We start from the raw sequence: 25,960 nt of genomic DNA on the forward strand, positions 1-25,960 counted from the left end.
CAATTTATATAAAATGTTGTCATTAATTAAAAGGAGTAGTTTTGCTGATATATCCATGAATTAAAGTGATGAGAGTAGTTTCAATCTACAGGACTCAATTCTCTTCAGAAATGGATTGTGTTGTAGTATGATGTGATCTTTGAGCTTGTGTAGTTTGGGGTCACATATATCTTGACTCAGTCTGGAGTGTACTATTTTCTAGCCCTGTATCCTTGCAAAGGTTGTTTATCCCCGACCTATAATTTTATTCTCTCTATTTGTAGGATTAGAAAGAGTACTAAAGTCACTGAAATGATGTGAAAATTATATTTCAAAAAGATATATTAAAAAGTTCCTTGTATAATTCTGGGTACAAAGTAAAAAGCACAGAAGTTGCTCAATTAATTATTGTCATTTTTATCGCAGCATGGTGAATATTGTCAATGCACATAAAGAATGAATGCTTATAAGAACTGGGGTGGGGCTTCCCTGCTGGCGCAGTGGTTGAGAGTCCGCCTGCAGATGCAGGGGACACGGGTTCGTGTCCCGGTCTAGGAAGATCCCACATGCCGTGGAGCAGCTGGGCCCGTGAGCCATGGCCGCTGAGCCTGTGCATCCGGAGCCTGCGCATCCAGAGCCTGTGCTCTGAAATGGGAGAGGCCACAACAGTGAGAGGCCCGCGTACCACACACACACACAAAAAAAACAAAGAACTGGGGTGGGGTGTGAATTAATGCTGAACTTTAGACAAACAATTGGCCTCTAAAGTCCATTCTAAATCTGACATATTACATTTATACTAATATAAAGTGTAATAATTATCTAACATAGATTTATATGTTTAAAATTTTATGATTATATCAAAAGATATAATTCATAGTTTTCCCATAGTGTTCTATTTCCTGAACACTCTGTAATGTATTCATTAGCAAAGTCTTCTTCTATCTTTTCTTAGGATAAAGCAAGAGAAGTTGAATAATAAGGGTCATATCCCCAGTAAAATGAGGAAATCCTAATGGGAAACAGCAATAGGAATTGAACTGTTTTTTACATAAAATATTACATTCTAAAGCTAAGTTATTGTGCCAAAGGCTGACTTTGAGTCCTTTATCCATTTCTCAGCCCCCTGCAGACTATGATTTGGGCAGTTGGCTTTATTACATTGTTAGGTTAAGGGCTACAAATGTACCTTCAAGACCCTCCATTCCATGTAGGTTGCCTCCTATAAGCCCCTTTCTCTCTGCGTTTTCTGGAGGTGCCATTAAACTCAGTCATAGCATTAGGAGACAAACATGAAAAACATTTTCACTTAGATTAAATTATTGACTAACTTTCAATTTCCTCTGGTTTATGGGAGACATTCTTATCTGTAAAGAGGTATGGACTATACTCTCCATACAACAGTTATAATTCTGTCACATCATCAGTTACCAGGGGTGCTGTTTTACAGTTGTCCACAGAATCATAGAATTTTTCAGTGTTGATGTACCTGAAAAATCAAAGTGCCTTGTATTCAACTGTACAAGTTAAGTAATTCCCCCAAATCTACAACACTAAATTTTGATGCAAAAAAGGACCAGATTAAAGGTCTCCTAAAATGCAATAATTTTCTCTCCACTTCCTCAATTCTTCACACACTCACACATACATTTGTCAAAATATCTCTATCTTCAAGTAAGAGAAATGATGTTCCTAAAAGGCTCAAACGTGTGACACACCACTGACAAGCACAGAACTGGCTCACAGTAGGGGCCCAATTAAAATGTCTCAGATACAACTGGATCAAACCCTTAAAGTACTAAATTAGAGCAGTCCTTTTAGTGGAGGAAATTCTAAGTTTCAGAAGAAGACCTTCATATTGAATCTCCGACCAGCAAATGATGATACTATTCATCTCTGATGCTGATTGGTTTTTCTAACACTGAGATCACCCAATCCAGGAAGAAAGAGTGCATTGGTTAGTATTGTTTGGCCATGTAGGTTGAGAAGCATCCTAGTCCTCACTGAGTGACACTTACCTGCTCTCTCACACTCTGTCTTCTCCTGTTCCCCTGCATGATGTGTCTGTGGTTCCCTGGATGGCAGCTCTGACAGTGATACTGATGGTGCTGAGCACTTCCCTCACTTGGGCCAGGGACACCTGAAGTAAGTGCGCACCTTGTGGGGGTGAGCTACAGTGGGTGGGAGAAGAAAGGGAGTTACCTTTGTCTCTGTGTCCAGACCAGGTCCCTTAAAAAATTGTGACATTTTCTTCAGTCATCACCTATCTTTATCATGTGGATCCTCCATTCTTTCCACAACAAAAAACTACCACTGGCATTTTTCACAGAACTAGAACAAAAAATTTCACAATTTGCATGGAAACACAAAAGACTCCAAATAGCCAAAGCAATCTTGAGAATGAAAAATGGAGCTGGAGGAATCAGGCTCCCTGACTTCAGACTATACTACAAAGCTACAGTAATCAAGACAGCATGGTACTGGCACAAAAACAGAAATATAGATCAATGGAATAGGGTAGAAAGCCCAGAGATAAACCCACACACATATGGTCAGCTTATCTTTGATAAAGGAGGCAAGAATATACAATGGAGAAAAGACAGCCTCTTCAATAAGTGGTGCTGGGAAAACTGGACAGGTACATGTAAAAGTATGAGATTAGAACACTCCCTAACACCATACACAAAAATAAGCTCAAAATGGATTAAAGACCTAAATGTAAGGCCAGAAACTATCAAACTCTTAGAGGAAAACATAGGCAGAACACTCTATGACATAAAGCACAGCAAGATCCTTTCTCACCTCCTAGAGAAATGGAAATAAAAACAAAAATAAAGAAATGGGACCTAATGAAACTTCAAAGCTTTTGCACAGCAAAGGAAACCAGAAACAAGACCAAAAGACAACCCTCAGAATGGGAGAAAATATTTGCAAATGAAGCAACTGACAAAGGATTAATCTCCAAAATTTACAAGCAGCTCATGCAGCTCAATAACAAAAAAGCAAACAGCCCAATCCAAAAATGGGCAGAACACCTAAATAAACATTTCTCCAAAGAAGATATACAGATTGCCAACAAACACATGAAAGAATGCTCAACGTCATTAATCATTAGAGAAACGCAAATCAAAACTACAATGAGGTATCATCTCACACCTGGTTGGTTCCAACCTGCTGGTTGGAATATAAATTGATACAGCCACTATGGAGAACAGTATGGAGGTTCCTTAAAAAACTACAAATAGAACTACCATATGACCCAGCAATCCCACTACTGGGCATATACCCTGAGAAAACCATAATTCAAAAAGAGTCATGTACCAAAATATTCATTGCAGCTCTATTTACAATAGCCAGGAGATGGAAGCAACCTAAGTGTCCATCATCGGATGAATGGATAAAGAAGATGTGGCACATATATACAATGGAATATTACTCAGCCATAAAAAGAAACGAAATTGAGCTATTTGTAATGAGGTGGATAGACCTAGAGTCTGTCATACAGAGTGAAGTAAGTCAGAAAGAGAAAGACAAATACCGTATGCTAACACATATATATGGAATTTAAGAAAAAAAAATGTCATGAAGAACCTAGGGGTAAGACAGGAATAAAGACACAGACCTACTAGAGAATGGACTTGAGGATATGGGGAGGGGGAAGGGTAAGCTGTGACAAAGCGAGAGAGAGGCATGGACATATATACACTACCAAACGTAAGGTAGATAGCTAGTGGGAAGCAGCCGCATAGCACAGGGAGATCAGCTCGGTGCTTTGTGACCACCTAGAGGGGTGGGATAGGGAGGGTGGGAGGGAGGGAGACGCAAGAGGGAAGAGATATGGGAACATATGTATATGTATAACTGATTCACTTTGTTATAAAGCAGAAACTAACACACCATTGTAAAGCAATTATACTCCAATAAAGATGTAAAAAAAAGGGCCTTGGATGCTTGCCTTCTGAGTGCTGCTCAAGGTGCCCCCATATATATGGGATATTTCTTCTCAACTGTCTCCAATAAAACCTCTCCAGCCTAACATCCCATTCCCTCAGGATCTTAAGAGGATTTAGAAGTAAAGATGTCAGAATAATTCCACATCATGAAATTCCCTGTATTATGTTGAGTTATGTCAGAAAAAGGAAAAGTTTCTCTGAAAGTTTCACAGGGAATCTCAAGGAATTAGAAAGATCTGTCCTACAAGATCCCATGTTATATCCTTAACAGGATCTATGATGTTGCTGTCTCTCCCTAACATGTGAGAGTGTATCAAAGGGCATCCCTCATTATATGTTTTCCTACCTCTCTGAACCACAATGTTTAAATGTCCTGTATCCCTATCCTGGAGGTTCTCTGACAGAAGTTGGAGTTAGTTTTCTCTCTATTTCTCCTGGGTAAAGCACCCTGGAGCTGAATCATGGATTCTTAGTACTTGGAATGACCCTGTAGATAAGGAGCACCTATGGGGTGTTCTTTGATGCCTTAAAGAACTTAAGTCATCTTCGGAAAACCAGACATATGTTAGTGTTCTTTATAAATCTATTTTGAATCTTTCTACATGATTAGTTTCTCCTACATCTCCCCATACTCTGGCCTGAGCACATGTGAAGGGATTCAACTAGTAGAGAATAAATTATAAGAAATTCTGTTTTTGTAAGTTAAAAGTAGTCAAATATCAAAATTTTCAAATGGTAAACCATGAACCCTGAGTAGGGTCCTGAGAATGTGAAGGTTGTTTCCATCCCATTGGGCTGAAAGCCAATAAGCAACTTAAGGGAACTCATTAGCCTATCAGGTTTTGGCCCCAAATTTCATAGGTTCATTAATAATACCCTTTGATTTCCTTAATTAGTCATGTTTGGTGTACTCTCCTTCTGGTTCTTTCCTATTCTTTCCTCAGCTATGTTATCACCATTACTGAAAATCCCCAAAGTTTGCACAGACCCTTAGCACTATAACAGATCAATCACCTTTTCCTTTCCTGTGAATGTTTCTTCTAACTAGCAGGAGGAGCAAAAGGAAGTTTGCCTGAATTTCTCCCAGGAAATGAAAAGAATATCATGTGTCATCAGAATAAAACAGTTTTGGAGGTGAGCCCTTTCTTGCTTCCCAGGATTCCCACAAAGATCCATTTCCAGAACACTGGATTTATTCATTTTGACCACAAATATTTGTTTTTCTGAGCAACTATTATATACTGGGCTCTGTTCTTGGCTCAGAGAATTCTATCTGAATAACATAGGAAAGTACCCTACTGTCATGAACTTACCTAATGACAAGAGAGGAAGACAACAACCCAATAAACATTTAACAAGGAAAAACATTTCAGAGAGCAATAAGTACTCTGAAAAAAAATACATCAGGGTTATAGAACAGAGAGAATTGTATTCACCTGACTTCAGTTCAAGTGTCTAGGGAGCTCTCCAGGAAAAGGTGACATTCAATTGAGACATAAATGATGAGAAACCAGACATGTGAGGAATCTGAGGGACAAGTGCTCCAGGGAGAGGGAGCAGTGGAAAGGACGACGTGTGGGAAGATCTTTGCTGTGTTTAAGGGACAGAATGAAGGTTAGAGTGACTGAAGCAAAGCAAGAAGGTTGGGGAGTGGGAAAAGATGAGGTCAGAGAGGAAATCTGGAGCCAAATCACATTAGGCTCTGATGGCCATGGTGAGAACTTTGACTTTTATTTACAGAGATTCGTGAAGCTACTGAGAGATTATAAGGAGAGTCAGTTTGTTTATTTTTAAAAATAATCCTAACTACCACATGGAGACTGGATTCCAGAGGTTCACAAGTGGAGTCAAGGACTCCATTTAGGAACACTGTAGAATTCTCCAGGCAGATGTGCTTGTGGCTTCATTTAGTGTGGTAGTGACAAAGACAATAGTAAAGATAAAGTGAACAGATTTGGGGTAGATTGTTGTGTGGCTTATTATTTTTTAACTTTGTCATGTGACAGGGAGGTATTAGAGAATTTCTGAATAGTAAGTGGACCTGGTCTGATCCAGAGCACACCCCTCTCTGGCATCATTTATTTATTTATTTTTAAAACATCTTTATTGGAGTATAATTGCTTTACAGAGTTGTGTTTTTTTCTGCTGTATAACAAAGTGAATCAGCTATATGTATACATATATCCCCGTATCCCCTCTCTCTTGCACCTCCCTCCCTCCCTCCCTATCCCACCCCTCTAGGTGGTCACAAAGCACAGAGCTGATCTCCCTGTGCTATGCAGCCGCTTCCCACTAGCTATCTATTTCACATTTGGTAGTGTATATATGTCAGTGCCACTCTCTCACTTCGTCCCAGCTTACCGTTGTCCCTCCCCATGTCCTCAAGTGCATTCTCTACATCTGCATCTTTATTCCTGGCCTGCCTGGCATCATTTCTAAGTGAAGGTCTCTACTCAAAGTCTGGGGTCCTGTTCTTTTTCTGTAAACTGTCTATATGAGAATGTTATTTCTTCTAACTTTCTCCCTTACTGAGGGTAATTGACTACAGAAATAGAGAGTTCTACATCTGGCCAAGGCTGGTAATTTGATGCCTACTGGTATGATTGGGTGCAGGAGACAAAGTTAGAAAATGAATTTGTTGGGGCTTTGAATAGGAATAAAATATCTGCGGCTGTAGTTTTCTACTATAGATAAGTAGTGGACCAATGGCAGAGAAATTAAGAAGGAAGATGATGTGAAGAATAAATTATATGTCTTTTTAATTGACTGGCAAGGCAAAGAAATAAGTAAGCCATATTCGAATTTATTTTGCTGGAAAAATAGCTCTCCACTGGGGCTGAATTCTTGTAAACTAGAAATTTCATATAGGAACAAGATTTTCAACAGATATAATACTGGCAAAACTTTTAATGTAATTCTCAGTGCTCCATAATTAACAGTGACTTTTGACCACAGATTTTCAGATGGTTCATACTAGTGGAGCTCATCCAGTGACAGATCACCACTCCTTCCCCCTTCTCCTTGACGCCGGAATATTTGGCAATATCTGGAGCCATTTTTGGTTGTTACACTGAAGGTTTCTTCTGACATCAAGTGGGTAGAGGCCAGGGATGCTGGTAGAAAGCCTACAATGTACAGAACACACCCCCTCACCTCCAGAGACATATTTGATCTCTTACCTCATCAGGTCAGATTTGCCAAGTGAATTATGGCACCAAATTTAAAAAAGTTTGGTTTTCTGAGCTATCTGGATTTGGAAATGCAGAAAAGAAAAGGTAGAAGTGTATTGGGATCATGGTTTTAATTTCCTTAAAACTCTTCAAAAGTTTCCCATTACATTTAGCATAAATTCCAAACCATAACATCACCCATAAGCCTTTTAAGTACCTGGCTGCTGTGGTTTTTCAGTGGAATCTTTTACCCCCCTTCCTCACTCTCTGTGCTTAGTGAAATATTTTCTTCTGGTTTCTTGCAGAAGTTCATCATCTCTTTCAAGCTTTTACACATGCTACTACCTTTACCTGAAATATGCCTTCTTTTTCTCCCAAACATGCACCCCCCCACACATCTTTCCCTCACCCCACATCAACTTAACCTTTCATGTCAAATCTTTTTTATTTCAATTGAAGTATAGTTGATTTACAATGTTGTGTCATGTCACATCTTAAATATCAGTCTTTAGAGACTACTTCTCTGACACCCTAACGTAATTATTCTCTGTTCTAGATCTCCATGCTTTTCTTGTGACATTTCTGGCTCCTGTATAATTAATTCTTGTGTGGTTGGGTTTTGTCCATCACTTTCACTAAATTTTATGCTCCTAGAAGGTAGGGGAGATGTTTGTTTTTCCTTCTGTGGAATCCCAGGGGCAGCAGCACAGGCTTGGCACAAGGTCAGCACTAGGTAAGGAAGTGTTTCAGGAACAGCTAAAGGGTTGTGAGATGAGAGGAGGAAGCAGAGAGTGTCTTTCCGGTGGAGGCATTCAGGAGGAGGTGATGATGGGTCAAATCCTGGTCCCGCTCAGGCTTGGAGGTCTCCAGCCAAGTACAGAGCTGACTGCATCCCAGATGCCTTAGGATCAGAGGGGTCTCCTCCACCCACCATGGTCTCGCTTGACCCTGCAGATCAAAGATGAGCCTGTGGGTTGCTTGTAGTTGGGGGCGCCAGTGGAGCTAATGAAGGGGGTCCTAGTGCTCCCACCCACGCTTGAGCGCCCTGCATTGGTGGGTGTAGCAGTTAATCATTTCCCAGGAGCCCGCCCAGTGACCAGATCTTTCATGTCCTCATAGCAGTTTTCATGCATCAGTTTAAGGCGAGTGTCATTTCTCCAACGGGATGGAGCAGGTGCGGTTCTTGGCCAGATACACCTACAACGCGCAGGAGGATGTGCACTTCGACAGTGACGTGGGGGAGTTCAGGGCGGTGACCGAGCTGGGGAGGCCGGACGCTGAGTACGGGAACCAGCAGAAGGACTTCATGGAGCAGATGCGGGCCAAGGTGGACACGGTGTGCAGATCCAACTACTGGGGTATTGGTAGCTTCATGACGCAGCGGCGAGGTGAGCCGAGGGAGGAGGGTGGCCAGGGAGAGGCGGTGTGTGTGTGTGTGTGTGAGTGAGAGAGAGAGAGACAGAGACAGAGAGAGACAGAAACAGAGACAGAGACTCAGTCTGGGTGAGCGTTGGATTGTGAGCATTACACGTTGAGAAAGTTACTGTGAGAGGGTGAGACAGGGAGTGAGTCTCACAGGCTGTCAGGGAGACAGTGTGTGACCTTGTCAGTGTGTGATTGTGAGAGGGGAGAGAGCATGTGGTGCGAGGAGGGGGCCTGGGGTCTGGGAGGACCGGGAGGGAAGGGAGGTGTCGGGGAAGGGATGCAGGAAGGATGGATGGATCTAGGCATCTTTGGCGGTGCTGTGGGAAAGGTGAGGTGGGAGAAAGGGGGAGGAGAGATGGAGGAATACTGATTGGGGTGGTTGGTTAGGGAGGGAAGGGAATTTAAATGTCTGTGGTTGAGCTACCCAGAAAAGAGCTTTGGAACTTGGACATTTATGGAAAGGTGTGGTAAAGGGGCTTAGCACCTGATCTTCCTGGACAATGGACCCTTTGCTTCATGTCTGAGTCTTTTGGTTCTATGGTCAGGGAGAAACTTTGACTCTGGGTGTTTGGCTCTAGGTCAAAATTTTATGCTCTGCTCATGCTTCAGCTGCATGACTCATGGTTTTGTTCTGTGGTCTCTGTAAAAAAAACTCAGCATCTTGCTAGAAACTGAATAGTTTCCAAACCAGTTTGGAGCTGGTTCTGGGGTTACACAATTATAAGAATTATTTTTTTTTAATTAGTGACTTTCCTTCCTGCTTTCCCTGTCCTTCAGGACTCAAGTTTTTCTTGGGATTCAACTCATAGAGTTAGAGATTCACCTGTGTCTTTCCTTCTTCCAAGGGTAGAACCTTTTCTGAGGTGTTCTAAGGTGTGAGTGCCTGGAGACAGCTTTCCCAGGATTTCATCCTCTGTCTCCACACACACCCCCCTGCTGTTCCCTAATTCATCCACACTGCTTTGAATCATATTTTCTTTCAAATTAAACAAGGGTAATAAATAGCTCTGTTATATTGAAGGCTAAATTCCAGTTACTGTTTTACATACCTTAGGTGCATTAATCCTCACATAATGCTAAGAGGTAAATTAAGTATAATTATCCCCCTTTATAGATGAGAAAGCTGAGGCACAGAAGAATGTAAAAATTCTCCCAGGATCAATCACTAAGAGGGAGAGCCTGGATTTCAACCTAGGCAGTCTGACTTCAGAAATTATGCTTTTAATTAATACACTATATGCCTTGCAAAGGTTTGTAAACACTTCAACTTAACAATGAATTACTATTCATACTATGAAACACACACACACACACACACACACACACACACACACACACAGACATTTCCTCAACATCTCTCAAATCTAATGGACCCATGCTGTAAGAATTAAAGTCAAGGTTTATGGCACTAACTCCTAAAGTTGGGCCACATGGCCATCTTTGAGGGAGACCTGCCCAAGGCTGCAGTCTGGGACTGGAGAGTGGATGCAGAAAGGCAGCCAACCAACGAGACTTACTCTGTCTCCCTCATTTATCCCCTCTACCTATTTCTCTCCTAGTGGCGCCTACAGTGACTGTGTATCCTGCAAAGACACAGCCCCTGCAGCGCCACAACCTCCTGGTCTGCTCTGTGAATGGTTTCTATCCAGGCCACATTGAAGTCAGGTGGTTCCGGAACGGCCAGGAAGAGGAGGTGGGGGTGGTCTCCACAGGCCTGATCCCTAATGGAGACTGGACCTTCCAGACCATAGTGATGTTTGAAACAGTCCCTCAGAGTGGAGAGGTCTACACCTGCCACGTGGAGCACCCCAGCCGGACCAGCCCTGTCACAGTGGAATGGAGTGAGAAGCTTTCTGGCCTCATAAGTTCCTCCCCTACCAAGGAGGGGGCTTTGATTACCACTGATTGTCAGGTTTCTCCTCTCCTTGTACCATATTTTTATTTGCTTCATGTTCTTCTCTTTTTCAGCACAAGTTACTGGGAGTAGCCCTGTGATATCCTGTGATAGAAATCCTCTGATAGTTTGTAGATATCCTTTGATAGTTTCTATAAATACCTATACCCACTGGTGAGACAATTCTGCCTGGCAGGCAGAGAAGAGGTGTCCCTGTTCTGAGCCTCCATGATATCACAATTCATGGTCACCCCATTGCCCAAGGCACCAGACCCTTGGGCAATGTAAGGCTGGGCTTGTGCTTCTGACACTGTTTCTCTGAGATGTTCACTGTGATCTGAGAAGGGCCACATCCTCTACAATGTAGAGACCTTCCTGACATGAGGGGAGTCCAACCTCAGTTCTGCTTTTTATTAGCTCTGCCACCCTAGACAAGCTCCTTAACCTCATTCAGCCCCAGGGTCCTCATCTATCAGATATTGAAGTCATGTGGCCTTATGTCAGGGCTGTAATATTTAAATGAATTTAGTGCCTTAACCTTGAAGCTACTCAGTGTGATTTAAAGATGTTTTCCTAGGAATGGACAATTACTCTATTTCTTCCAGGGAAGCCTTCTTTCCCCATTCTCAAAGCTCTCAGTCTTAGAGACTGAAACAGAGAAGTTGGATTTGGGATAAAAAATTACTAAAACTAGCCTCTTTCCCCAGGGGCACAGTCTGAATGTGCTCAGAGCAAGATGCTGAGTGGAACTGGGGGCTTTGTTCTGGGTCTGCTCTTCCTTGGGGTGGGGCTGTTCATCTACTTCAGGAATCAGAAAGGTAAGGAGCCTGTTGGCAGCTGAGACTCCCAACAGACGTTTTGGGGAAGAAATATGACTTTGACCGGTTAGTTCTCTCTATATCAATAACCCTGTATAAAGTCTTTCTTTACCTAGTTGACCTCAAATTGCCTGGAAATCCAGAAATTGACAGTCCATGGTTAGCTGTGGTTGAAACATAAAAGGTGATGGCCTGCAGAGATAAGAAAAAGGTTAACATGCATGGAGATTTTGGGTGGAGATCCTGGGGCAAATGCAGGAAGAGACACAGGGGTGATGAAATTACACTGGATTTGTGTGACAGAAGCTTCATCCTCTCAGTGTCTGTTCTCTCTATCCTGGCATCATGTGAAGTGGGTTGTGGTGTTAGAGAAGTCTTAGAAGTGTTGTCTGGGCCCAGGGACATTGTGTTTGGGGATAGATTTACCTCCCTATCTTTTAAGTATATATCTTCCCTTCTCTTTTCCAGAACACCCTGCACTTCAGCCAACAGGTAATGCTCTTTAACTCTCTTTTAGGATCATATTTAGCCTCCCTAGAACAGATGGTAGAAGTGACAAGACAGGAGACAGAAATAATGAGAAAGACTTTGGATCTGACTTCTGATCAAGCAGTTTACATCAAAGCTTCTTCTCTCCACTAAACAGAAGGCTTGAACTCTAAAAGTGGCTTTGGCTCAGGGAGACTTAAGAATTTTTCCCCTTCTTACTGTAGTGCTTTATCATGAAGCCCTGAGAGACAGAGAGAGGGAAAAAAGCTGCTTGTAAAGTTAAGACGGGAAATGACACTGTCCTCTGTCTCCTGCAGGACTCCTCCGCTGAAGTGAAGATGGATGGTGACACTCAAGGAAGAACCTTCTGTCCTGGCTTCTTCATGGCCTAAAAAGGTCTCCTGCTTAGCTCTTATTCTTCCAAAATGAGAGTGTTTATCAGGATCTGGTTTGCTCCTGGTTGAGTGACCCTGCAGAAAACGTCCTTCTTGCTGGTTTCCTCAGCCCCCGCGTTTGACCCGGACATTCCTCATATTGACTGCAACATCTTATCTTCATTCTTTCCTGGTTCCCTCTGTTTTCACCCTTTACTGCCTCCTGTGCACCTGATCTCATCTTCTGTCCATATTATTATATAATGTTTTTCTCAAATAAATATGGAGTGACAATCATCTGCTTCAGACAGTTTCAAGGAAAGAAGAAGAAAGAAAAGAGAAAGGGAGGATTTCATCACAAAACTATTAATGGTTATTATTTATATTCCTGAATTTTGGTCACTTGTGGAACTGGAGGTTTCCTTGTTTCTCTCCCTGTTTTTTCCTTGAGTTTTCTGCATTTTGTCATTAGGCATGTTTTCCTGAGCTAGGAGAAAGCCCTTAATTGACCCTATCATGATGGTTTCCTGCATCTTTGTAATCTCAAAGATAAGCACACTTTATAAAAAATCTGTTATTATTTAAAAATTATGAAATTTATAGTCATGCTCTTTTTCTCTTTTTCCATGATTTTTAAAGAAAGTATCTAATCCTGGGTTAGTTCACACCTTGATCACCTCTTTAATTAGACTAATGGTGGGCTTCAACATTTGTCTTTTTCTGTCACTCAGATAAACATCAGTGACTCTTTGGCTGGGATGCATTCTTCCCCATAAATAGGTTTTGGAAGACCATCAGGACAGAGCCACAACTCATGTCAATAAGATGCATTTCTGAGGCCCTCCCGTTTCTGTCACAAACTTACTGTCTTTCAAGGGAAAATCCTGTATGGATCTTATCTCAGCAGAAATCAGAGACAATTCTGAGAAACAAAGGAAAATTTATGAATACAGGGATGTTCATTCAAACAATGAAATATCCTGCAGTTAGAAGACAAATGAGAATCCCTGTTATGGAATAATCCCCCAAATGCACTTTCAGTAGGTATAGGAGATTTGTATAGTATACAACATTTAAAAAAAATAAGATGGAGGAGAATAGAAATATATAACTATACCCTATCTATCTATCTATCTATCACTTACTTACATTTGTAAATATAATCAGTGACAGGATATTTTTTTAAAAATGGTTGCCTTTAGGGCCAGATGAGAGAATAGGTTGAAGGGGACAAATATGAAAGCCAGACTTTTTCGAATATATTTAACAGTTTTAACTTGAGGGACATTCAAATATTTTATGTAATAAAAAATATAAATCAAACGTTTAATAAGGAGATATATAAAAACTAAAAACAAACTGGAATGATTAAAACAAACTTGACAAAAAGTATATGATGGGAAACAAGCTAGAAAAGTAAATCAAACTTTTTTTGACCCTTGCATAAAAGATTGTGGAACTCTAATTGTAAATAAGTATATAGTTCTAAATTCCAAAGACTTTAATAATGTAAGGGAGTTGGATAGGCTCAGAGGAAGGTAATTAAACTGGTTAAGAAGATGGTGGGTTCTGCTATTGTATTGCATCTGAAGAGTCTGTTTCAAATGTAAATCAAATCTAAACAGTAGTTAATAGATTCAGAAGTTTATTTCAAAGTAATAGTTGAATTCTCCACAGTCAGACATAACTATTACTTTATTTTCAAGCAAATTAAAAGCTTATTTTTGCATATGTTAATTATACTGTGTTATTTGTGTGAAACAGGTTATCATCCTGTAGGAGTTTGATAAACCAGTAGTCATGTTTGTAATGTGCATACAGTTGGGATAAGTTCTGTTTGATCCCAGGGTTGCACCTTTACTGTCACTTTGTTCTCTGGGATGAAAAAATAAGTTGTCTCATTTTATTTGAGGCCTGTGGTGTGAAATGATAAGGTAAAATTAAAGTATACGGTATGCATGTATCTATGAAGATGCTTTCTGCTGCTAGTAACAGATAATCCAATCTAATCGGCTTTACTTTTCTTTAAGTTATTTATCTCACATAACAGATAGACCCAAGGTAGGGAATCTCCAGAGTTGGTCAATTCATCAGGCCAGTTGCATCACCAATGATCTTAAAGGCAAGAAAAGAGAACTGTTTCTTCTCGTGTGGTTTTATAAGGAGCAACCAAACTTTTTCCAGAGTTTTCCCAATAGACCCACTTCCCCACACATTAGGAGGACCATGGATTACAACGGTAGGCTCAGACAAACCATGATTCATCCTTTGTGACATGGGCCTGCCTCCCGTGTTACACAAGGGAAGAAAAGGTCTAAAATCATCTTTTTTAGAGAGAAAGAAATGGTCCATGGGTAAGGAGGATGATTTTAGGGTATGGAAGTATTAGATTGTGTTTTTAGTAATTTCCTTATGAAGGATGATAGGTATTTAATGGACAGCATCATTACAAGGATTTTTTTTAGCATTGAGACTTAAATATCAGCCATAAGCCACTTCCTTCCCCCCAAAAAGCAAGCAAGCAGGAGGATTATTTACTTGATTTTAGAACACATACTGACTCTTAATTTTGTGAGGAAAAGTATATTTTCCAGGGAAATTTTTTTTTTAAAGACACATAATGAGGAATGACTCACTTTTTAAAATGCTAAAACCTATTATACCTCTATTTCATTAAGCACTTTTTGGCATTCATTCATTATTTGTTATATACAGCAGTAAAACAAAGTCCAGAATTAGATCCCTGGATATTTGAGGTTTAGATTTGTATAGAGAGTTTCAAGTTGTTTGTCAGGTATAGCCCATACTCATTCCTTTAAACAAAATGGATACTTCACAAATATGCATGTGCAGATGTTCATAGCAACATCAGTTATTATAACACAAAACTGGAAACAAGCTTAGTATCCATCAGTCAGTGAATGGAAAAACAAAATGCACTGTATCTATACAATGGAAGACTATTTAGCAATAAAAAAGAACAAGTGAAACACATTTAAAGGAATTGATGATACATGATGCAAAATGGATGAACTTCAAAAATATACTAAGTGAAATAAGCCAGACACAAAAGACTACTTGTCATATGATTCCATTTACATGAAACATCTAGAAAAGGCAAATTTATAGACTGAAAGCGAATCAGTGGGTCTCTAGGGCTTGGGGTGGGGGTGGGAATTAACTGTAAACAGGAAACTTTTTGGGGTGACAGAAATGTTCTAAAACTGGATTGTGGTGATACTTGCACATATCTATAAAATTACTAGAAATTTCCCAGTTGAGTATGATGTAAACTGTGGGTTTGCCATAATTAGCCTTTATTATGTTCAGCTCTGTTACTTCTAGATCCATTTTATTGAGTTTTAATCATAAATAGGTATTGAATCTTTTTAACTGCTTTTCATACATTTATTTAAATAATCATGTAAGTTTTATCCGTCAGTTTTTAATATGGTGTATCATGTTGATTGATATGCTGATGTTGAAATATCCTTTCATCCCTGTAATAAATCCCACATCATGGTGTATGGTCCTTTTAATGTATTGTTGCATTTGGTTTGTTAATATTTTGTGGAGAATTTTTACATGTATGTTCATCACAGAAATTGGCCTGTAATTTTGTGTGTGTGTGTTGTATCTGGTTTTTCTATCAGGGTAATGTTGAATCATAAAATGAGTTAGGAAGCATTCCTTCCTCTTCAATTTTTTGGAATAATTTGAGAACAATACGTATTAAATCATTGAATGTTTGGTAGACTTCATCTGTGAAGCCATCTGGTCTTGGATTTTTGTTTTTTGAGAGGTTTTTGATTACTCTTTCAATCTCTGGGCTGGTGGTTGGTCTATCAGATTTTCTGTTTCTTCATGAGTCAGTCTTGGAAGGTTGGGTGATTCTAGGAATATGTTTATTCTTCTAGGTTGTCCAATTTGTAGGTGTATAGTGTTCATAATATTCAATTATAGTTCTTTGTATTTCTGTGGTATCCATTGTTATTTCTCCTCTTTCATTTCGGATTTTATTTATCAGATCCTTTTCTCTCTCTCTCTCTCTCTTTATTTTCTTAGTCAGTCTAGCTAAAGATTTGAGAATTAAAAAAGAAAAAGTTTTGCCAATTTTGTTTATCTTTTCAGTGAATCAGCTCTTAGTTTCGTTGATCCTTTCTGTTGCCTTTCTACTCTCTATTTCATTTATTTCCACTCAGATCTTTAATATTTGCTTCCTACTGTCTTTGGGATTCATTTATTCTTCTTTTTCTAGTTCCTTTAGGTGTAAGGTTAAATTGTTTGAGATTTTTCTTACTTCTTGAGGTAGGCCTGTATTGCTATAAATGTCCCTCTTAGTATTTCTTTTGCTGCATCCAAAGGTTTTGGTATTTCATATTTTTATTTTCATTTATCTTTAGGTACTTTAAAATTTTCTTCTTTGATTTCTTCATTGACCTAACGGTTATTTGGTAGCATGTTGTTCAGTCTCTGTGTATTGGTGATTTTTCCAGCTTTCTTCTTGTAGTTGATTTCTATTTTCATACCATTGTGATCAGCAAAGATGCTTGCTATGATTTGAATCTTCTTAAATTTATTGAGACTTGTTTTGTGTCTCAACATATGGTTTATTCTTGAGAATGTTCCATGTGCACTTGAGAAGAATGTGTATTCTGCTGCATTTGGATGGAATGTCTTTACAAATATTTAAAATCCATCTAGCCTAATGTCTTTTTTAAAGCCACTGTTTCTTTGTTGATTTTCTGTCTATATGGTCTATCCACTGATATAAGTGCAGTGTTAAAGTCCCCTACCATTATTGTGTTGAGTGTTGATTTCTCCCTTTAGATAGATTAATATTTGATTTATATATTTTTGTGCTCCTGTGTTATGTGCACATATATTAATAACAGTTATGTCTTCTTAATGAATTGTTCCCCTTATCATTATAAAATGTCCATCTTTGTCTCTTTATCTTTTTTGGCTTGATGTCTATTTTGTCTGATATGAGTGAGGCTCCACCCACTTTCTTTTGGCTGCCATTTCCTTGGAGTATCATCTTCCACCCCTTCACTTTGAGCCTGTTTGCCTTTATAGCTGAGGAGAGTCTCCTTAGAGGCAGCATATAGTTGGGTCTTGTTTGTTAATCCATCCATCCACTGTGTGCCTTTGATTGGTGAATTCAATTCATTTACATTTAGGGTGATTATTGATAAATGAAAACCTAGCACTAACATTTTGTCTTCTCTTTTCTGGTTGCTCTATATCTCCATTATTTCTTTTCTTTGTGTCTCTGTCTGCCATTTTAGTTTGGTGATTTTGCATAATGTTTTTCTCAGTTTCCTCTTTTTTGTTTCGTGTGTCTGCTCTAGGTTTATGTCTTTTGGTTACCTTGAGGTTTGTATAAAGTGCCTTACAGATAAAATAGTCCTTTTTCTGTTGATAGCATCGTATCTCCATTTGCCCATACGGGTTCCATCCTTCTCCTCTTGTTCTCTTATGTTTCTGTTGTCTAAAGTTATCCCTTTCCATGTTGTGAGCTTGTTACCAAATTGAGGCAGCTATAGCTATTTTTACTGCTTTTTTTCCTCCCTTTCCCTTTCATGCTATAATGAAGTGTTTTAAGATCTGTTGTGATATAGAGTTGCAATTTTCTGATTCTGTCTGTCAGTATATCACCTTACTTAAAGTTTTGTATACTTTTGCCTTTATGTCTCAGGTAAAAGGGCACTTTCAGCTTTTCTTGTAAGGTTTATGTTGGTGACCTCCTGCAGCTTTTGTTTGTCTGGGAAAGCCTTTACTTCTCCTTCATATCTGAATGATAACTTTGCTGGAGAGAGTATTCTTGGCTGACAGTTTTTACCTTTCAGAAGTTTGAGTTTGTCATTTCACCTTTCTGTCGAGTTTCTGCTGAGAAATCTGCTGATAGTCTAATGAGGGCTCCTTTGGAGTATACCATCCTTTTTCCTTGGCTGCCTTTAAAAGTCTTTCTTTGTCATTAATTTTTGAGAGACTTAATGTAATGTGTCTTGCAGAGGTCTTTTTGCATTGAGGTAATTAGGTTTGTTCTTAGCTTTGCGGACTTGCATATCCAATTCCTTTCACAGGTTTAGGAATTTCTCAGCTATTATTTCTTTGAATAAACTCTTTGCTCCCTTCTCCTTCTTTTTTTATTTTTATTTTTTTGTGATACCCATTATCCTAATTTTCCCTTTGTAAAAGAGTCAAATAATTCTCATAGAATTTCCTCATTTATTTTTAGATCTTGAGTCTCTTTTCTCTTCTACTTGTATCATTTCTAGATTTCTATCTTCAAACTCATTAAGTCTCTCTTCCATATGGTCTCCTCTATTTCCAATGCTTTTAATGCATTCTTCATCTCATTTACTGATTTCTTCAGCTCTAGGATTTCTGTTTTTTTCTTTTTAGAGTTTCTACCTCTTTTGTAAATATTCCTTATGTTCATTATTTTTATTCCTGAGCTCATTGAACTGCCTTTCTGGATTTTCTAGTACCTCGTTATTTTGAAATCTCTGTCAGATCACAGTAGTCCATGACTTTAAGTTTGGTTTCTGGGAAATTGCCATTTTGTCATTTTCTCTTTGTGGTACCATGTAACAATGGTTCTTCATGGTGGTTGAAGAGTTGTTCCTCTGCTGGTGTATTTGAAGTAGTGAACACCTTTCTTCTTTAGGTAAAGCTTAAAAATTTTTTTAAAACCTTAATTCTGAGTTCTTTCTGTGGTTTCCAGTAGGTGGTGCTACAGCACAGGTTTTTGGTTTCTCCTACTAGAGCTGCCTCTGGTTATGTTTGAGAGTTGGCAATTTCCACCTCTCACTGCCTCTGTCAGAGGTGCTGGCTACCTAGTACCCTCGTTGCTACTGCTTGTACTTCCTGGGTCATTGGTACCTTGCAGCTGCCAGTGTCACTGGCATTGCCACCTGGGGCAATGGGGTGATGGGCACTTCTGGATGGAGCATGGGGGTCTCCTGAGTCACAGGCTCTGCTGCTGTTGGGAGGGGAAGAAGAGGGTGGGGGGAAGTGGGCCAGGGTCAAGGGCTTTTCTACTCTGTTCTGAGTTGTCAGGTACACTGGAACCACCACTGTGGGCAGAGGCCGGGGGGGCGGAGTTGTGGCTTCCTCTGTGATGGAAGGATGGGGTTGTAAGCCCCCCTACTGCTGCTGCCTAGTTCCCTGTGGCTGTGGGCACTGTTGTGGCCAGGAGGCTAGAGTCCTGTGCTCCACCTCCCCTGTGGCTGCTGGGTTCTCTAGGGCTGCGAGCTCAGCTGCTTAGGCTGGGGCCGCTGGATCACAGACACCACCTTCACTGTTTTCCCGCTTTGCCTCCTTTGTGTGTTCCAGTCCACCCACCTGCAGATATATAGATGTGTGGAATTCTCCAGCATCCTGGTGTGTCAGGCAGAGCCATCTTTGTTGAGTTGTGGATGCTTCAGTGGTTGTAGATGAGGGGGACAGACAAAGGAAACATCTTACTCCACCATGATGATGATGATGTTACTCTCACCGTTTCTTATTAATAATATTTTTTCCTTAAATGAAGAGACCACTGACCTGCTTCTCACTAAGTTCCAGTTTAGTGGTGGTAGCTTCCAAAAACTACAGAGAATATTCTGAGACTATTTGGACAAGACTCATTCTACGCCAACTGGCTTGCTGACAGCTAAGACCCCATTTTCCCCAATGTATTGCAACCCTTCAGGCTTACTACAAGTGAGTCCTAGTCTGTGACGATTAGTAGTACTCAAGGCATTCTGTAATGATACAAATTTCAGTCTTCCTGTTGTTCAACAAGTCTGTGCTTCTGATGCCACTTGTTTGCTCGCACGAGTGTTGCAATTTATTTTCCATAAAAACAAACCTGTGGTCTCACACAACAAGAGCAAAGACTAGAACTTCTGTACTGATAACCACTCTCTTCCAGAAACCAATATAACTGCCTTTTCTTTAGGAAATAAGCCTTTATTTGACACTTCTTTTACAGAGCAGAAGCTGAACAGGATTGCTTCTCCTCTTGCCTTCAGTGAAGGAGCTCAGCCTCAGGATCACCTGTGGGAGTAATGGTTTGCTGACAATCGCTGCATTGTTTTACGTGAACTGTCCTTCTATTGAATTAATATTGCAGAAAAGTTGAAATATATAATATTTAGAGCAGCACATTTTTATTATTCGTAAATGTATACAACGTACAGAATTTAGGTCATCGTCATTGGTTCATCCTCTTTTAAAATAAATTTGTAAGATTTGTATATTGTATGTGAAATTTATATGAGGAAGTTTTGGTAGTGCTCTCTTTAACTATGTTTCAGTATATATATATTATACAATTAGTAAATTGCACATCAAACTTATATGAACAAGTTTTGATACTGTTCTCTTTAATTCTATTTCAGTATGTTCTTGATATAGAATTACTTTTCTTTGCCATTCTTTTTATCCTATAATCTAAGGTGAACCTTAGTTTGACTTTCTCAGATTTTCACATGTCACAACTAGTTAATTCTGAGTAAATTATGATTTTCTCTTGGTCAAGTTAAGCATGAGATTCTCATGGTTGCGACTGCACAATATCCAATAGTACTGAACTATCACTGGAGTCTTAGGGACATAGATTGTTCTGGAATCCAGGGACAATAGTGACTTCTACCCAACCTCTCCAAGAATTTTGAATTTTCCACATTAATAGAAATATATTATTCCATGGTAAGCAAGATACTATTTCTATTCTACTCCAAAGTGTTCAGATTAACACTACATTATGCCAAGAAATCTAAAATAATGATTGAGGACAATGGATTAGATTTAGGAATTTGGAAGCCTCTGCAACCTCAATAAGCAGGATACTTGTGGGGAGCAACGGGCATTACATAAGACAAATGCAAACACTGTCATTTCCAGAGGAGGAGGAGGGTTACAATGTTGATGAAGGGAAATTTTAAAGAATTATAATTGCTATACTGTAGCTACTTCAATTTATATGATGCTGTCAGTCATTAAAAGGAGTAGTTTTATTGATATGCATATCCGTGAATTAAAGTGATAAAAATAGTTTAAATGTAAGGGACATTATTTTCTTTAGAAATTAAATCTGAGGTGGTATGATGTGATGGCTGAGCTTGCAGGGTTTGAAATCACATGTAACTTGGCTCAATCTGGAATGTACCATTTACTAGTCTTGTATCCTTGCAAAGATTATCTAACCTCCTTCCACTATTTTATTTTCTCCATTTGCAGGATTAAAAAGGGTACTTGAATCACTGAGATGACGTGAGAATTACATTTTAAAAAGACATATAAAAAGTCTTTGTATAATTCTGGGTACTAAGTAAAGCTCTCAAAATTTACTCAATAAATTTTAATCATTTTAAAGCAGCATGATGAGTACTGTCACTAGAAATATTAAGGCACATAAAGAATGGCTTGGGCAGAGTGTGAATTAATGCATAATTTTAAATAAATAGTTGCATTTAAAGTCCATTCTAAATCTGAAATATTATATTTATGTTAGTATAATGTGTAATAATAATCTAAAAGTAGAATTACATTTTTAAGATTATATGACTACATCAAAGGATATAATTCGTAGTTTTTTCATAGGGTTCTATTTATGAACACTCCATAATGTATTCATTAGCGATGAATATAATATCTTCTGGGGATAAAGCAAGAGAAGGTGAATTATAAGAGGACATGTTCCCAAGAAAATAAGAAAATCCTAATGGGAGCCAAGAATAAGGAATTGAACATATTTTACATAAAATATTAATTATTCCAAAGAGGAGGTGTTGTGTCAAAGGCTGATTTTGACTTATCGATCTTTCAGTCACTTGCAAACTCTGATCAGTACAGCTGGCTTTATCACACTGTTAAGTTAAATGTTAAAAAGATGCCTTCAAGATCTTCCATTCCATGCAGATTGCCTCCTCTAAGCCCCTTTCTGTATGAATATTCTGGAGGTGCCACTAAACTTAGACAGCATCAGGAGACAAACCTGTAAAGTTTTTTCACTCATGTTAAGTAATTCACTAAATTTCCATTTCCTTTAGTTTATCAGAGACACCCCTGCCTGTCAGGAAGTACAGATTATAAACAACAGCTATAATTCTGTCACATCATCAGTTACCAGGGGATGGTGTTTCTTAAAGCATCCAGAGAATCACAGCATTTTTCAGTATTGTTATACCTGAAAGATCACAGTGCCTTCATTTCAATTGCAGAGGTTAAATAATTTCGCCAAATCTACAAGTACAAGAAGGACCAAATTAAAGGTCTCCTAAATTGCAATCACTTTCTCTCTACCTGCTCAACTCCTAAACACACTCACACATATATTTGTCAAAATATCTATGTCTTCGAGTAAGAGAAATGAATGATCTTTAGGCTCAAACATGTGACACATCATTGACCAGCAGGGAGCTGGCTCTCAAGAGAAGCCCAAATAAAATGTGTCAGATACAACTGGATCAAACATTTAAAGCACTAAATTAAAACAATCCTTTTAATGGAGGAAATTCTAAGTCTCAGAAGAGGACCTTCATACTGAATCTCTGACCAGTAACTGATGATGCTTCTCATCTGTGATGCTGATTGGTTCTCCAACACTGAGATAACCCAATCCAGGAGCAAATACTGAATTCCTTGGTTGGTATCACTTGGGTGGAGGAGAGTCACAGTTCCCAATTCAGCGAGGCTTGCCTGCTCCCCTCACACCCTGTCCTCTCCTGTTCTCCAGCATGGTGTCCCTGTATTTCTCCGGAGGCTCCTGGATGGCAGCTCTGACAGTGATACTGATGGTGCTGAGCCCGCCCCTCGTTTGGGCCAGGGAGACCCGATGTAAGTGAACACTTTGGGGGGTGAGCTATTGTGGGGTGGGGGAAGGAAGGGAGTTAGCTTTATCTCTGTGTCCAGACCAGCCTTCTTTAAAAGTTGTGACTTTTCGGGCTTCTCTGGTGGGGCAGTGACTTTGTTTTTAGTGACCACCTATCTTTATCACATGGATCTCCAATCTATATACAACAAAATGTTCCTGGATACTTGCCCTCTCAATGAGTGTGGCATACGTAGCCTCCATATCTATAGTCTATTTCTTCTCAAGTGTCCTGCAATGAACCTTCCCCAGCCTTGCATCCCATCCCTTCAGGTGTTTGAAAAGATTTAGAAAAAATGATATTAAAATAATTCTCCATTAACAGATCTCTTTATTATGTTGAATTGTACAAGAAAAAGGGTAAGTTTCTCTGAAGATTTTATGGAGGATCTAAATAATTCGGAAGATCTCTCCTAGAAGGTTCTGTGTTGTGTCCTCAACAGGATCTGTGATGCTGCTACCTCTCCCTAATATATGAGGATGTATCAAGGGAACTCCCCCATTATCTTCTTTCCATTTTCCCTGAACTCCAATGTTTATAAGGTTTGAATCCCTGTACTAGGAGTTCTTTGACAGAAGTTGGGGTTAGTTTTCTCTCTATTTCTCCTGGGTAAGGCACCCTGGAGTGGAAACAGGTATTCTTAGTACTTGGAATGACCCTGTAGTTAAAGAGCACCTATGGGGTGTTCTTTGATGCCTTAAAAAATGTAAGGCATCTTCTGAACACCCAACACAGGTTAGTGACCATTATGAATCTATTTTGAGCCTTTCTTTTTTTAAAAAAAAAATTATTTATTTATTTATTTATGGCCGAGTTGGGTCTTTGTTGCTGTGTGCGGGTTTTTCTCTAGTTGTGGCAAGCGGGGGCTACTCTTCGTTGCGGTGTGCGGGCTTCTCATTGCGGTGGCGTCTGTTGTTGTGGAGCAACATGGCATGAGGGCTTCAGTAGTTGTGGCTCACGGGCTCTAGAGTGCAGGCTCAGTAGTTGTGGTGCATGGGCTTAATTGCTCTGCGGCATGTGGGATCTTCCAGGACCAGGGCTCGAACCCGTGTCCCCTGCATTGGCAGGTGGATTCTTAACCACTGCACCACCAGGGAAGCCTGAGCCTTTCTATATTATCAGTTTCCCTCATATCTCCCCCTTCTCTGGCCAGAGCATAGAATAAATTATATGAAATTCTCATTTTGTAGTTCACAGATAGTCAAATATCTGCAGTTTTACATGGGAAACCATGTACCTCATTAGGGTACAGACAGTGTGAAAGTTGTTTCCATCCCATTGGGCTGAAAGCTGGTAAGCAAGTCAAGGGAACTCTTTGGTTTCTTGGAGTCTTGTACCCAAATTTCATAAGATCATGCATCATGCCCTCTGTTTTCCTTAATCAGCTATGTTTGGTTACCTCAAATTTTAGTTCCTCCCTATTTTTCCCCAGCTATGTCATCACCAGATCTGATAATCCCCAAAGTATGCACAGACCCTCAGCATTATAACAGGTTCACTGGATGATTTTGAACATAATGAACTCTTCCCATTCTCTTAAAATTACCATTTCCTACCTGTGAATGTTTCTTCCAACTAGTAGAATAAGAAAGAGGAAATTTGGGTTTTTCATGAGAAGTAGAAGGGATGTAATGTGTCATCAGAATAAAAGAGTGTTGGAGCTGAACCCTTTCTTGCTTTCTGGGATGCCCACAAAAATCATTTCCTAGAACCCTGGGTTTATTAATTTAGACTACAAATATTTTTCTGAGCAACTATTATTATATGCTGGGCTCTATTCTGGGCTCAGACAATCCTATCTGAATAAGTTAGAAAAATCCCCAATTATCTTGGAACTTACTTAATGACAAGAAAGACAACAATCCAATAAACATTTAACAACAACAATGACAACCAACAAAACCAAAAAAACATTTCAGAGAGCAACAAGTCCTCTGAAAAGAATAGTTCAAGGTTATGGGACAGAGAGTATTGGATTCACGTGCCTTCAATTCAAGTGTCTAGGGAGCTCTCCCTGGAAAGGTGACATTCAATTGAGACATAAATGATGAGAAGAAGCCAGACATGTGAGGGATCTAAGGGACAAATGCTCCAGGGAGAAGGACCAAGGGAAAGGCCAAACTGTGGGAAGATGTTTGCTCTTTAAGGGACAGAAAGAAGGCTAGAGTGACTGAAGCAGAGCAAGCAAGTTGGGGAGTGAAATAAGATGAGGTTGGAGAGGAAATCAGGAGCCAGATCATATTAGGCCCTGATGGTCATGGTGAGAACTTTGATTTTTATTTGTGGAGATATGTGAAGACAAAGTCCTGAGGGATAAGCTTGACCTTCTATCCACAAAACTCCACCATTTAATTCGTTAACAAGTCATACAACAATCTACCCCAAATATGTTCACTCTATTTTTACTACTGTCTTTGTCACTACCACACTAAATGAAGCCACAAGCACACCTTCACTGGAGAATTCTACCATGTTCCTAAATGGTCTCCCTGTCTCCACTTGTGAACTCCTAAAATCCAATCTCTATGTGGTACCTACAATTATTTCTTAAAAGTAAACATAAATGACCCTCCTTGTAAAGCTTCAGTAGCTTCGCGTATCTCTACCTAACACAGGTTAGGGTTAGGGTTTCCCATTACATTTAGTATACATATGGGAACATATGTATATGTATAACTGATTCACTCTGTTATAAAGCAGAAACTAACACACCATTGTAAAGCAATTATACCCCAATAAAGATGTTAAAAAAAAAATAAGCCTAACATAGCTAACAATGCCAAGAAAAAAAAACAACAACAACAAAATCCTAACATTGTCTCCAAGGCTTCTAAGTACCCCACACCATTTCTCCAGTCTAGTCTTTTACCCTCCTCCTTCCTCTCTGTGCTCAGTGAACTGTTTTTTTCTGATTTCTTGCAGAAGTTCATCATGTCTTTCAAGCTTCTGCACACGATATTACCCTTACCTGAAATATGCCTCCTCTTTCC

At 39.5% G+C, this 25,960-nt stretch overlaps 1 protein-coding gene and 1 pseudogene across 2 annotated transcripts in view; both read left to right on the forward strand.

The window, feature by feature from the left end:
• Positions 1-2,034: 2,034 nt before the first annotated feature.
• On the forward strand, positions 2,035-20,163 carry LOC103085996 (HLA class II histocompatibility antigen, DRB1-4 beta chain-like; annotated as a pseudogene). Its single transcript, XR_457036.1, has 6 exons — positions 2,035-2,124; positions 8,222-8,490; positions 10,087-10,368; positions 11,129-11,239; positions 11,708-11,731; positions 20,087-20,163. The product of XR_457036.1 is annotated as an HLA class II histocompatibility antigen, DRB1-4 beta chain-like (transcript).
• A 2,631-nt stretch (positions 20,164-22,794) lies between these two features.
• The window catches only part of LOC103087297 (HLA class II histocompatibility antigen, DRB1-4 beta chain-like), an 8,310-nt gene continuing 5,144 nt past the window's right edge, over positions 22,795-25,960 (forward strand). The window contains exon 1 of the mRNA XM_007459505.1: positions 22,795-22,935. Within this exon, the coding sequence (XP_007459567.1) occupies positions 22,836-22,935 (100 nt within the window). The 5' untranslated portion in view covers positions 22,795-22,835. The remainder of the gene's footprint in view (positions 22,936-25,960) is intronic.

This window comes from Lipotes vexillifer, unplaced genomic scaffold, assembly GCF_000442215.2.
Source record: "Lipotes vexillifer unplaced genomic scaffold, Lipotes_vexillifer_v1.1 scaffold862, whole genome shotgun sequence".
In the NCBI taxonomy this organism is placed as follows: Eukaryota; Metazoa; Chordata; class Mammalia; order Artiodactyla; family Lipotidae; genus Lipotes; species Lipotes vexillifer.